Genomic DNA, 14,462 nt, shown 5'->3' on the forward strand with positions numbered 1-14,462 from the left:
TATAATATAATCCCGCCCGAAATACCTTCTTTGTTGATTTTCTTTTGAAAATGTAAAACGTGCTATGTGAATGGAATTGTATCCAAAACAAAACTTCACTGAATATTTTTAGAAATGTAGAGCTCATCTAGGAGGCTCCACCCATAAAACTATACAAATATAAGTATAATTCTATTTATATCAAACAGTAATTTTATACTTCCATGTTTCAAAATATCTGTAATTTCAATAGTATGGAAACATCCTACACCCATACAGATCGAACCTTTTAATGCTTTACTAATCTTCATTAATTGTGGCCAAAAAAATTCATGGCTAAGATTCTAGTAGTGAGTCTCTTCAAACTTTCTAGGCTGGCCTTTTGTCATCAGGGCTATAGTGAAAGCCTATACAGCTTGGTGAGACCTGCCAAATCTTGCATTCCATTACATATCCTTTAAGAACCCTAGGTCACTTTTATATCATGATGAAATAATTGAATAGGACTGTTAAAAAAGGCCTCATTTTATACTTAAGACAAACAAACAAAACCCTAGAGACATACCAGAGAGTGGCGTTTTTCCTATCTGAAAAGCAATTGGAGAGAATGTTGGTGAAGCAATAGTTGTAGGTGGGTGCTGTGGAAATGAAGGACTCGTTATGCTTTCCAAGCTATATTTTCTTGTACCTCCCCGAATAGGACTGGAGGAAAACTGGCCCTATGATTTAAAAAAAAAAAAGTTCATATAAATAGAAAAGAGGTCATTTATCAATCAACCAATATGCATTCATTAAGCACCTAAACACTTGGGATACACAGAAAAAAATGAAATAGTTCCTACATTTGCAAAGCTTACAATCTATTAGGGAAGACAATATGTATAGAGGTAAGTATATATGTCCAAAGGGCTATAAAAATATGCATACCTTTTGACCCAGCAATAGCATTTCTAGGGCTATATCCCAGAGAGATCATACAAATGGGAAAGGGACCCACATGTACAAAAATATTTATAGCAGCTTTTTTTGTGGTGGCAAAGAATTGGAAATTGAGAGGACGTCCATCAATTGGGAAATGGCTGAACAAGTTGTGGTATCTGAATGTAATGGAATACTACTGTGCTATAAGAAATGATGAACAGACTGATTTCGAAAAACCTGGAAAGACTTGTATGGTCTGATGCTGAGTGAAGTGAGCAGAACCAAGAGAAAGTTGTACACAATAACTGCCATGTTGTGTGATAACTAATATTGATAGACTTAACCCTTCTCAGCAATACAAGGATCTAAGACATCTCCAAAGGCCTCATAATAGAAAATGCTATCCACAAAGAAGAACTATGGAGTCTGAATTCGGATCGAAGCATACTATTTGCTATTTTTTTTCTTTTGTTGTGTTTTGTTTCTTCTTTCTGGTGGTTCCTCCTATTGGTTTCACTAATGTGAAAATATATTTAATAGGAATGCATATGTATAGCCTTGGGGAGGGAGGTGGGAAGGGAGGGGGAGAAAAAATTGAAAACTCAAAAACTTATGGAAGTGATTGTTGATAATTCAAAATAAATTCATTAAAAAAAAGAAATAAGTATATACAAAATAAATACAAAGTCCTTTTGAGAACGAGTGTATTAGAACCTGGGGCTGGAGGGGAGGGAGAATCAGGAAAGCCTCATAGAGCTGAATCTTGCAGTCATCAGTAACATTTATTAGGTACTTAGGTGCTAGGTACTGTGCTAAGCACTGGAGACAGAAAGGCAAAAAACAGTTCCAGCCCTTAAGGAGCTCATAATAAACAAGCTATAGAAGAGGAACATAGGAAATAATCAATGGGGGAAAAGAACTAGAATTAAGAGTAAGAAAGGCTTCCTGAAGGAGATGGAATGTTTTGCTGAGACTTCAAGGAAGTCAGGGAAGTCAGGAGATAAAAATGAGAGAGAGCATTCCAGGCATAATGGATGTCAATTGAAAATGTCTGGAGTTAAGAGATGGAGTGTCTTGTCTGGGGGACAAGAAGGAGGTCAATGTCACTATATTGAATAGTATGGGGTGGGAGAGGAAGAATAAGAAGTTTAGAAAAGTAGGGGTGGTGGAGTGGGTTTTGAATACCAGAGAGAAGATTTTATATATGATCCTGGAAGTTTATTGAGTTGGGGTATGTGTGTGGGAGGAGGTTGACATACAAGTTGGACAAGTGACATACAAGAGGACAGTGCAGAGATGACAGAGAGAAATGAGGAGTTAATTCTGGAGATTAAGGTATGGATGAAGAACAGGGTTTGGAACTGGAAGGCAGAGGGAGAGATGGAATGCTAATAGATTGTGCACAGATAAGGGAATTTTAGAGGTTATGAACATGGCAGGGCTGCACTTGTGGGTGATGGCAAGATCAAAAGTAAGACCAGTTTTGTGTGGCTGAGACAGTGAGGAAGAGAAGGTCATAGGAAATGAGGAAGTTGAGGGACTGGGAGGTTAGGATGTTTGAAGGAATATCAATATATATGGTGAAGTCCCCTAGTATGAGCACAAGAGTTGGGGAGGAAAGATAGTTAGCCAGGTACTAAACTCACTGAGGAAGAAAAGGGAGTGTCCTGGAGGACTGCAGTCAACAGCTATCAGGATTTTGATTGGGTAGTAGTTATGGATGGCATGAACCTCAAAGGAGGAGAGGTTACTGAGTATTGGTGGTAGGGAGAGAACCTGGAAGTAGCAATGGGGATCAAGGAGTATGCCAACTCTCCCACTTCAACCAGTGAATCAAGGGAAAGTATAGCCAGTGCTGAAAAGCTGGAAGGAGTGATGTCTCTGAGAGCCGGAAGACAGAGGAAGTGGGAAAGGAAAAGATTTAAGATGAAAGCAAGAGTTTTGCCCAATGGAGCAAGCATCCCAGAAGTGGAAGTGGTGGTTAAATTCTGGGTAGACCACAGGAGTAGGAAAGTTGAGAGGAATAAAACATTGGCCGGGGGTGGGGAATAGGATTTAACCTGTGGGAGTTCAGAATCACTAGGATGGGTAAGTTAAGACTGAGAGAGTTTGTTGACTCCAAAATTATGGGTTTCAGTCTGTAGCAGTTTGATAAAGCTTACTTTGACAGTCTGTTCAGGTGATTTTAGAGAAAGAGTAGAAATTTCAGGAAGACCTTCCCCCTCTGAAAGGAGGTATTTAAATATAATATTCTATGAAAATGTTATGAAGATTATCAATGTCAACGATATTATGACCTAGGAAGTAGATGGATGAGAACTGTGATTTCAACAACATATGGCAACTCCCTTCATCAATGCAGATCAGCATGATGTACACGACTTATCGTCTTTGCCTAGAACACTGAAAGATTAAGTGACTTGTCTGTGGTTACACAGCTAGTATGTGTTAAAAGGTAGGACTTCAACCCAGGTCTTCATGACTCCAACCCCAGCCTTCCACCTACTATACTACATCCATATACTGCCTCTCACATAATAACTAGACAATGTCAATAAAAGTTAATCAATAAATTACAAAACTGGTGACTGTGGTATCTGTCACAATCCCACCACTAAGAGGCTTTACATAACTTTTGGGGGGGAATTTACTTTGTAGGGAAGATTGTTCAGAGATTTTTTTGGAAATTCCCAGTAATATAATGTGATATTCCTACCAGTAGAATGTGATTTCTTTGATAACAGAGACTTTCATTTTTGTATTCCCAGAGCCTAACACAATAAAGGAATAAAGTGGTGTGTGTTAAAATGAAGTTGATCAAAAAATTTTTTTAATGTGTTAGATACACAAAGATAGCACTGTATTCCTTAAGAAATCAGTGAAAAAGCATTAGTCAAGCACTTACCGAGCTTGGTGTTTCCACGGGGCTCCTACACCTAACTGGGGATAAATCTATTGAGTAAAGGACTTCAAGTGATGCTGGAGCATTACTATATGGACTCTTGGGAGATGTTGAAGACAAGGAGTCAGACATACTTCCATTTCCATCTAAAAACAGTTTTCTTCTTAGAGATGAGGAACTGAGGTTTTCTTGAGATTGGTCTGCAAATTCATCTGCTCTGAAATATTCCCCTACATTAATTTAACAAATGATTAAGCCATTAGCTTTGAAAAACAAAGGGCAAAGTTTTTAGGGGGAATTTTTGTTTAATATGAGTAAGATAGCACTGTCAGGTACATACTTAATCCTTATCAATTAAAATTACGGGTTTCAGTCTGCAGCAGTTTGATAAAGCTTATTTGACAGTCTGTTCAGGTGATGTTAGAGAAAGAGTAGAAATTTCAGGAAGACCTCCCCCTCTGAAAGGAGGTATTTAAACACAATATTCTCTGATTTATAAAAGAGCAAATACATAAAAATCTGACATCTAAAATGAAAATCTAAATAAATATAATACTTACCCAACAATTTTTCTAAATTAAAATCCACAGGGAGAGACAACAATGTCTGACAAGCAACTGCAAAGGATAAATAAATAAGGATCAGAAGAGTAAGTAACATAACCAAACTCACAAGCCCAGTGACTCTCCTCAGCAGAGGTTTTCCAAAATGAAGTTAGCACAAACATTACACCGAGGAAATACTATTTGCTGTACAGAATTCTACAATTCCAACAGCAGGGTTCCTGATTTTCCCGCTGAAACAAGAAGTTTTTCAAGGCTCAGTGGTGTGCCACTGCTCACTATAGGAAAGAACTACTTGGTGTCCTAAGGGCACCTAGCCAGCAGGGGATCCCAAACAGTCTCCTTCATTTCACATTAAAATTTGGTTCTGATATATCAGAAGACTATTAAATAACTATTAAACTGGCTAATGTTGAATCCATGCCCTTTGTCCAGGTCTTTCACTTTCTAGCTCATCTTGAACAAGAAGGCTGTTCACAAGTCTACATAAAAGCAGGAAGCAAAAAGTCTAGTTAGATCTGCTTAAAAAAGGTGGAAGATGGACATTGGAGAGCTCCTCCCAGATCCTCCACTATTTAAGGATGGCACCCAGGAATTCTCATCATTTTCCACCAGATTATTTTTGGTCTTCATCTTTTCAGAAACTCATAATTCTTCAAGATGAAATCAACTCAGAAACTCACACCTACTTAGATCATTTTCCACCCAGCTACATTATTTCATCTTACCCCTGTGCCTGGTAATCTCTTCCCACCCCCTTTTCAGCTTCCAGTTATGTGACATCTCTCCCATGAGACTGTGAGGACCTTGAAGGTAAGGGTTGTGTATGCCCTCCTTTATATGTGCAGTGTTTAGCACAGTGCCTGGCACACAGTAAACACTTAATAAATATTGACTCTAACTCTGAGATTATCTCCTGCTCCGCCTGCCATGAACTTCATAACCTCCTGTTTGTGGATGAATCGTAATCTTTTTGGGAGTTGCTAGTATTCTACAAATGAAATAATATTTGTAAAGTGTTCAGCATACCGCCTAGCATATAGTAGGTGTCATAAATATTAGTATGATCATCATCATTATTGTTATTACTACTATTGTATGATTACTCCCCTCTACTTTTTGGGTTGACTTCTCCTTGCTAAAAGTAAGCAGAAATAAGTAAAATTAGAGAAAGAAGGCTAGGATTATAGGTCAGAAGGTAAAGCAAATGATTATAATAGTGAGGAATTTGTGGAAGATTGCTGGAGAGAAGAACATAGGATTAGAAGTGGAGAGGAGTTTCCATTAAGTGGTCCTATCTATATTAAGTGTGAAGTCAATTTGCAAATTCAGAAGTGTATTCCTGAAGAATAAGATCCAGATTTTGTAGTTTGACTATAAAGTAATGAAATTGTTTTTCTTGTTTATCTTGCAATGCTCCTAAACTGGACTCAAAGGCAATTTAATTTTGGAACAAAATGAATATCCTTTGCAGGACATTTGAATGTATAAATTCTATCACTTTGGTATATAGCAGTTTCATTACTTTATACATATATAATTACTTTTCAAACCTAAACTGTATGTACCTTGTTTACTAGATATGACTTCAAATAACTATTTGCTATTTCAAAGGAAAAAAATAAAATATTTACCACCATTAAGAAGATTCAAACAATTGTGCTTCAGGTTCTGAAGGCAATAATTCCAAAAACATTTTAAGCAATGGCAACATACCTAGAATAAGCATATATTCTTCCAAAGTGACCACTCTGAATAGGACAACATTCATTCGGGTGTGTAGTTTGTACTTAAGAAGAGTCACATAGTTGGTGGTTATATAGTTTGTTTATAATAAACTGAAGGTACTTTAAAATTTAAAAAGGCATTAAAATCCATGGATTTTAATAATAAGTGTACCATTACTTATAACATTTTTATTTTAGATTATAGTTATATATACCATTGTTTTTTCCAGAAGATAAGGTCAATTCTCTTCCAATTGGAGATACCTTGTTTATGTCTATACCTGTAAAAAAATTTAAAATTGAAATTACTCAGTTTAACATTTTAAGTTTGGGGGCTTGGTCTTTCCAAAGTAAGTGATAAGCCAAGTGCATTTTCTACTAGATGACATTTGTTTAAAAAAAGAAAAAGTGAAGAATAATATATAAAAATATACATTTTGGCATACTTTGATACCACTACTACTTCTCTAGCCAACACACTAAATATGAAACACAAGAGACTTATAAAAATTACCATCCTAGGAAAAGACACATGATCTATCCAGTCCAGACAGATTACTGACCAAAGTGGTATTTGAGGATGGTATGGTTGTTCTCTAAAATATCAATTTCAAAATATTTAGGATGCAACACAATACTTAGTTTCTCTTGTGGCTTTATCATAAATCAATTTATTGAAACCAGTATTTCCTGAGCTAATCTGGCCATGAAATAAACATTTTGGGGGGTAGCTAGGTGGTGCAGTGGATAGAGCACTAGCCCTGAAGTCAGGAGAACCTGAGTTCAAATCAGGCCTCAGACCAAACACTTGACACTTAATAGCTGTGTGACTCTGGGCAAGTCACTTAATCCCAATTGCCTTAAAAACAAAAACAAATTTAAAAAAACAAAACAAACAAACAAAAAAATAAATATTTTGGAGATTTAAATATACTGAGAGAACACATAAATGCTGGCCTAGAAGACTTATAATATCCCCTAGGTCTGGGAGGGTGTAGAAATTTAGAGCAAAACAGAAAATAAGCAATTTCCATTTTAAAAATCCATTTTTGTACAAAATTACAGGGATATCCCAAAAATCTTTGTGCAGTTTTAAACTACTAAGGTTGCATTTAATAATTTTGGGAGGAAAATACTAGAATTGAAATTTTCTCAAAGAACTACTCTATACATAATGTGGGATTCTAGATAACAGTATAAGAAATACTGATCTAAAGTTTTAATAGATGATTATAAAAGTATAAGCTAGAGGCAGAAAGCATTAACAGTCTGAGAATAGAAAGGCAGATGAGGGTACAAATAGCTTGTTAAGATTTAAACAGTGTGACCCTGGGCAAGTCACTTAACCCCATTGCCTAGCCAAAAAAAAAAAAAAAAAAGACTTGAACAAAAATTTTGAAATTTTGGACCCTAAGTTAATACAAAGAAATGATATAATGTCACAGATGGACCACACCTAATAAATGCTAGTAAAAAATGTTTCTCTGGAGTGACAGAAAGACTTAAGCTAGTGAAAAGTGAAAACTCCCCAAGTACACTATAAAAAAGACAAAAAGTAGAGACCAGTAATTCACAGGAGAAAATATTCAAAAGTAGAATAGTAAGAAAATTTATGGTTTGAGATACTTATATACAAATTTGCATAGCACAGGTACTAAACAAGGTGAAATAGATACCTTAATTCAAGGGGGTAAATTAGACCAAGCAAATATCAGAGAAGGAGAAAGCAAAGAACTCCATTCCCCCCAGGCCAGACAGACCACAAATAATGGCGGAGGAGGAGGAGGAGGAGAAGCAGCAGCAGCAGCAAGGCAAAGCCCCTACCCCTGCTCCACCTACAGTGCAAATACCTCCTCCATCCCACAAAACTACTTTGCTTGGTGGGTAAAAAACTCCTTGCTGAGACACCAAGAAAATATGCTGAAGAATAAATATGCTGGAGACTACTGAGACAAAGAACATTCCAAAAAACCTCTCAGGCTAACAAACTCCCACCATTTGTTATTCTCCTCATACCTGTGTCAAAAGAGTCTATCTAGAATTAACTACTAGCCCAATCTATCAGCCCCATCCTTCTCAGCTTTATTCCTTTAGCTGAAACCAGTATTTTGCAAACTCTTGTTTCCCACTCCAATCCTGCCACCTGGAATGAATTCCTGTTCAATATTTCCCATTATTTTCTACTTCCTCCTCTCATTCCTTCCGTTTTCTTGCATTTAGAAGCCTGATAACACTAGTTCCTGGCCATCCTTCCCTTCAATGACTGTACCTTCCTGTTATACCCCACCCTCCTTTGGTAGGAGTATCAAAAATATTCCATGTTTTTTTATTGCCACTTCCAGACTCTCTCTTTCCACTCAGCAACTTCTCCTTTGAAGTTCATTCTATCAAGATTTATCAATTAATATAGACTGATGAATACCAGCCAACAAGTCATTCACCTTTCTCAACTTCTGTCCCTAGCTCAATACGGGAACAAAATGAGGCACTTGTAGGTCATTCAACAGTTAACCACCCCCCCCCCAAATAAAAAAAAAATAGATTTACTTAGCCACAGCAGAGAAATATATGCACAAAGACAGGCACTGGGGACATGTTGAATTGGTTCAACTGAGTGAAGCTCCCTTGCCTGAGTCTACCAGTCAAGTATCAGAGCCCTTTGGAGATCCTTCTGGCTGTTTTGTACTCAAGCAATGAGGAAGTTATATCAGCGGGTCTGAGATGTTAACCCCGAGCCAACCAAAGGCCTGAAAGTCTTCCAGGGCCGAGGTGTCAAACTTTCAGCCCATGTATTTAACACCTCTGCCTTTGTGCAAAGCATTCAAATCCTTCAACCGCATAAATTGAAGGAAACTTGCCTCCATCAGAGACCTCCTTCGAATTGACAATGAACTATTACTGACAGCTATTGAGCCATTATTGACAACTCTCAAGCCAATCATTTAGCCATTTCCAAATCTACGTAACTATATTACTGTCTTGCCTATATAAGAATAATAAGTGAGACATTTATACAAATGTTTTGCTAAAAGAATTTGATAAAAAAAAATCTGTATTTTGATACAGAATATATACAAAATAAACACAAAATGATTGAGGAAGGAGGTACTATTAAATTAGGAACCAGAAAAGAATTTTTGAAAGCAATAACACTTGAGCTGAGCCTTAAAGGAAGCCTGAGGTTCCAAGAGGTAGAGGTCAGAAGACAGAACATTCTAAAGATGGGGGATAGATAAAAGCATAGAAAGGGAGATATATATTGTATAAGGACAACACCAAGTAGGCCAGTTTAGCTAGATCAGAAAGAAGAGTAATGAGAAAATATAGGCCCCGAAAGGTAGGTTAGAGTTAGATCATTAAAGTTTTTAAATGTCCAAAAGAGATGCTTCCATTTTATCCTAGAGGCAAGAGAAAAAAATTGGAGTTTCTTAAACAATAGAGTAATATGGCCAAATTTGTGCTTTAGGAAAATCAATTTGGCAGCTATATGCAGGATGGACTAGAAATGGGAAAGACTTGATAATCAGTCAAATCAGTCAGGAAGCCTCTGCAATTAGCCAGGCAAGAGATGATGCAGGTGCCTAGCTACACATACAGAAGATGACAAAATTTACAAAAAATAAGCATTTCTGGAATATCAAAGTAAATATCTAACATTTCAGGAAGAGCCACATAAGCTATAACCTTGGGAAGTCTGGTAAAATTTAAGATGGAAGGATCAAATTCTGAGAAAGTTATTACTTGTGTGTGCTTTATGGAAGAGATAACAAACACAACCTCTGTAAGAACTGTGCTTTGTACCATATTATGAAGCAAAAAAATGTTCAAGGTCATATATTTAATCATTGCCAAATCCAGATATGGAAAATACATTGTATAAAAAGTTTTAAATAGTAATTTTCTTAACATTTTCAAAAGAAGACTCACACTTACTGGAATGACATTGTGAAAGTTGCTTTCCTTCATGATCAGTCCAAGGAGAGGGTACAATGACACCTTTAGTGAAAAACTGGAAGAAATCAAAGACTTTTAGACACCAATTCTTCACAAAATGTAATTTTATGCATTGACCATCATCTAACAATTTACAAATGTCTTTTGTGTATGCAAACATACATGCATACAATATGTATCGATCAATTAGAATATACACCTGCTAAAAAAAAAAAAGCCAAAACTGAAAAAGTACAGTTCAAATTAATTGCTTTGAATGCTATCGATCAAGAAATTCATCTAATTTTAAAACTAGTCTGTTATCTTGAAGAAGCCATTCAGATTGTAAATAAATAAATATGCATGTATGGGTAACTCTCAGAAGCTAATACCAATAAAATCAACATAAACAAATCCCTAGGGGTAAAGTGCCAGTTACAAACACAAAAAGAAACTAAGGATTCACTAAAATGTCTATAGTGCCTGGCATATAGTAAGCACTTAATAAATGTTTTAGCTATCTATATTTCCATCTAAAAACTCACTTGATAAAGAATATTTGATCCTGATGCAAATCAGTTCTTTTCAAATAAAACCAATAAGAAGTCTGATTATCTATTCTTATTTGATTAAGAAAACATGTAACAAAATACACAGGTAGAAGCTGACAAAAAGGCAGGAAGTTTCATTTTTTACTTTGTAATTGAACAAAATCAGTTCATGGCAGTAGACATATTTTACCCTACTTTCTTTGTTTTCAGGACAATTCAAGAGATATAATGGATCACTCAACTCAGATATTTAACTCTAATCTTTGGTGTATCCTTCATTTTTCCAGGTTTTACATTCTAAGCTTCCACTTTAAAACAAGGTAAACAAACATGGAATTTCAGAAAGAACAAATACATACATCATAGCCAAAAATGTTTTCAACAGCATAATTTTTTTAGTAAATAACTAAAAACAACCATTTTAAGAATAACTTTTATTTCTTCTCTCAAACCATTGATTACTAACATATGTTAAAGTATGTAAAGGTTTCTAAAATGCATATTTCTAAAACAAGAGTTCATATGACTGATATATATTAAAAAATGAAGGGTAGATGTTTCTGGGTCACAAGGTTTAGATGTGAAAGTACAAGATGAAGGAGGCAGATGATAGTACTTGGTAAATAAGAGATACACTTGAGAGTACTGTGAGACTTTAAAAACAAGTTTTATCTGGAAAACAAAGGACAGTATCTGCTTAAGTGTATGGAGAAGACAACACAGGAATATCTGGTTTCTGATCATGCTACAGCCTAAGACTTTAGCAGGCAACTGGCAAAAATTACAGGAAACAAACATGCTGATAAACAATGGCTCACAATTTTTAAAACGTGTGCATGCATACATCCCGTGTGTGCATGTGTGTGTACAAGACTTTTTTAAAAGGAAAAGAGGAATAAAGAATCTTAGATCTTATGCATAAAGATTCTCTAAAACAACAAAAATACTAAAACACGTGAGGACTGGGTTGTCTTCAGATAACTACTAGTTAGAAGGGAAAAAGAATGAAAAATGGATTTTATACTTATAGGAAACTAAAGATGAAATTGTCAAAATGTTTTTGGTTTCTATGGTGGTGAAAAAAATTTGCCTGTATTTATAATATATAAATGCACTTCATAATTTAAAAACCGTTAAAGGTAAAAACTCCATCCATTCCCATCAAGATTTTCATCAGTTCAAAATATTCAATATACTTAATTTAATATAAACTCCTACTCAAAAGAGTAATCTATATCCATCAATATTACAGCAGCATCAGGGAGAGTTTTAAACACACATGCATGTACACACACACACATATGTGTGCAAAATGATAAATCATTTTCAATGTACTAAATGGAAATTTGGTTTTTAAATTTCAGACAAGCCTTTTAAGTGAAAAGTTCAGAATGTAAAATATTCTGAATAAAATAATGGCCAATAATAATAATAATGATTGTAATGCAGTACTTTTCTCTCTAGTACATCTAAGCCAACAGTCTTTGAGAAAAGCTATTTTATTGGTTATATTTTCATATTCATGACATACATATCACAGGAAATCCCCATAAACACCGAGCAGGTTTATACTTCTGATTTTTTTTTTCTTGAAGAAACTCAAATCAAGAAAAAAAGGGTCAGCTAAAATTTAAACAATTCTTCCAGGAAAAAAGGTGATGCTTATGATTATGGGGTATCTTTAGAATTCCAAGAAGATCTTTCAGGTACTCTAGGGATAAAAAAAAAAAAAAAAAAACCTTTGTTGAAGGTTTATTATAAAAGGGAAAGGAAAGTAGAAAAAAAGGCCAAGACAAAAGAAAAAATGATAGAGCTAGTAGTTAAACTGCATATTTCCCTGATGTACTATGTAGATACATTAACAGAGAACAAAAGTTTATCCAGGTTGATGTTCAAAAACAATTTTAGTTACCTCTTCAATCGCTTTTTGTCTTTTGTCTTCCACATCTTTATCTATTCTATATAAGGCAAAGAAAAAAATAACCATGCCATTACTTCATCCAGTGGAGATTTTTAAAAATCCTATCAAAGTAGTAATTTTATTGAATACAAAGATGGTAAATTTTAATTTCATTTTACAAAAAACCCAGCATCTTGACACTAATATGTATACTTTGAAATTTTAGTGTCTTACTATTCAGTGTTTGCCTCCTTTTCATTAAAATATAGGATTAGAATAACTTCCTCTCAAGAGGCTTTTTATTTATGCAATAATTTATAATCTTACCATATTATAGATTCACGTGAATAAACTTTAATCTTCGATACTAACTTAAATGTGCAGAAAACTAAAATCACTATCCAAATTCCTCCTTCATTTTTCAGTATATAAACACCAATAAAAACTTATTTCACATGATCAATTGTACTGTCTTTCTTATGACTTCTAAACATCAAACTAAAATTTACAATGATGAAGTGAACTTAGGTAGAAAATGTGAAGTTTGCCCCTATTAATTCCTTTTTCACCATCAATATAATGCTCCATAAAAACAACAACAAATAGCTGCTAAAATAAATATATATGTCAATATGTCAGATCTTAAGCAATGTTTAAACATGTCTAAATGGCTGAAGCAGTTGACTTTAAGACACATATAAGAACTAAAATAAAAATATATTAAACTCCCAATGGGTACAAAACACTTTATGCACTGAGGAAAAAAAAATTAGATAATACATAGTCCCTACTTTGAAGGGCCATGACATTTAGTAAGTAGAAAAGATATTAACACAAATAACTTTAAGATGTGATAAGGAAAGACAGTACTAGGGTGGTGACAGTACAACTAGAAAAAAGAAGATAGACGCAAGAGATGTTATAGAATTGAGAGGGCCTGGTAATTAACTGGATTCAAGAGACGAGAGAATATAAGGTAGTGTTAAAATGAGTAACGTATGACCAAACATACAATATTTAAGACCAATAAATGAATAGTGGTGCCAGTGACTACAGTGAAGTCGGAAGAAACAGGTTTAAGAGCTTGAAATTAGTATTCTAATGCCATAAAATGGAACACCTAATATGTGCTAGGGACTATGAGAGGTGCTGCAAAATACAAAGATAAAAATTAAACAGTCCTTGCCCTCAAGGAGCTTACAAATAGTATTTAGGAGAAAAAACATATACAGAAAACTGAATCCAAAATACATGCAAAGCTCTTTGAATCAGACCAAAGAACGCATTCTAGGCATAGAGGACAGTCTATGCAAAATGCACAAAGATTAGAGATGGAATGTAGTATACAGGGAATTATCAAGTAAGACTGTTTGAATGGAACATAGAATACATAAAAGAAGAGAATTGCTGGAGCAGTCCCCTAAAAAGGCACTCTGGCTTCCTTTTAGGACTTTCGTGCCTTCCACCAACTTTGGCAAGCTCAGGTTTGCTCATTCTAAAAAAAAAAAAATAGCCACTGAATGTTGCCATCAAGAATTAGATATTCCTGGAATTAAGTAAGATGTCTATAATTTATTTACTACAATAAAAAGAGAGTGAAAGTAACCAACAGGTTTTGTCTTTCCAACCTTAATCCAATCAGTTGGTACAGAAGATACAAGAGTTATTTGCTTCTATCCCAATTCTATTGTGAAGAAGGATTTTTAGTAGTCTTCATATTTCTTGCAAATGGTAGTAATCACCTGTATTTAATCCTTTCTGACTTATTGTGCAGTTCTTCATAACTTGGCGTTATCTACAATTTCATCAGCTTGCAACAATGAGTATCAGGAAGAATAATCCATGTGACCATATCCTGAAGCCAATATGAAGAGCTCAGAAAAGAGGTCAGGAATGTAGACAGCCAGTTTATTAGAGCTATTACCAAGAATAACAAAGAAGAAGTACATAGAGAAGGGAAAATTTTGTGGTAACCTGCAGAGTGTA

General features: G+C 35.0%; 1 protein-coding gene across 2 annotated transcripts in view; it reads right to left on the minus strand.

The window, feature by feature from the left end:
- The window catches only part of BORA (BORA aurora kinase A activator), a 31,483-nt gene that overhangs the window by 7,514 nt on the left and 9,507 nt on the right, over positions 1-14,462 (minus strand). For both annotated transcript variants that reach the window (XM_027844526.1, XM_027844527.1), the window contains exons 4-9: positions 12,489-12,534; positions 10,026-10,101; positions 6,308-6,373; positions 4,363-4,419; positions 3,806-4,032; positions 545-698 (exon numbers count right to left, since the gene is read on the minus strand). In XM_027844526.1, the coding sequence (XP_027700327.1) occupies positions 545-698; positions 3,806-4,032; positions 4,363-4,419; positions 6,308-6,373; positions 10,026-10,101; positions 12,489-12,534 (626 nt within the window). The remainder of the gene's footprint in view (positions 1-544; positions 699-3,805; positions 4,033-4,362; positions 4,420-6,307; positions 6,374-10,025; positions 10,102-12,488; positions 12,535-14,462) is intronic.

The sequence above is a fragment of the Vombatus ursinus genome, unplaced genomic scaffold (genome assembly GCF_900497805.2).
Source record: "Vombatus ursinus unplaced genomic scaffold, bare-nosed wombat genome assembly UNPS02014942.1, whole genome shotgun sequence".
In the NCBI taxonomy this organism is placed as follows: domain Eukaryota; kingdom Metazoa; phylum Chordata; class Mammalia; order Diprotodontia; family Vombatidae; genus Vombatus; species Vombatus ursinus.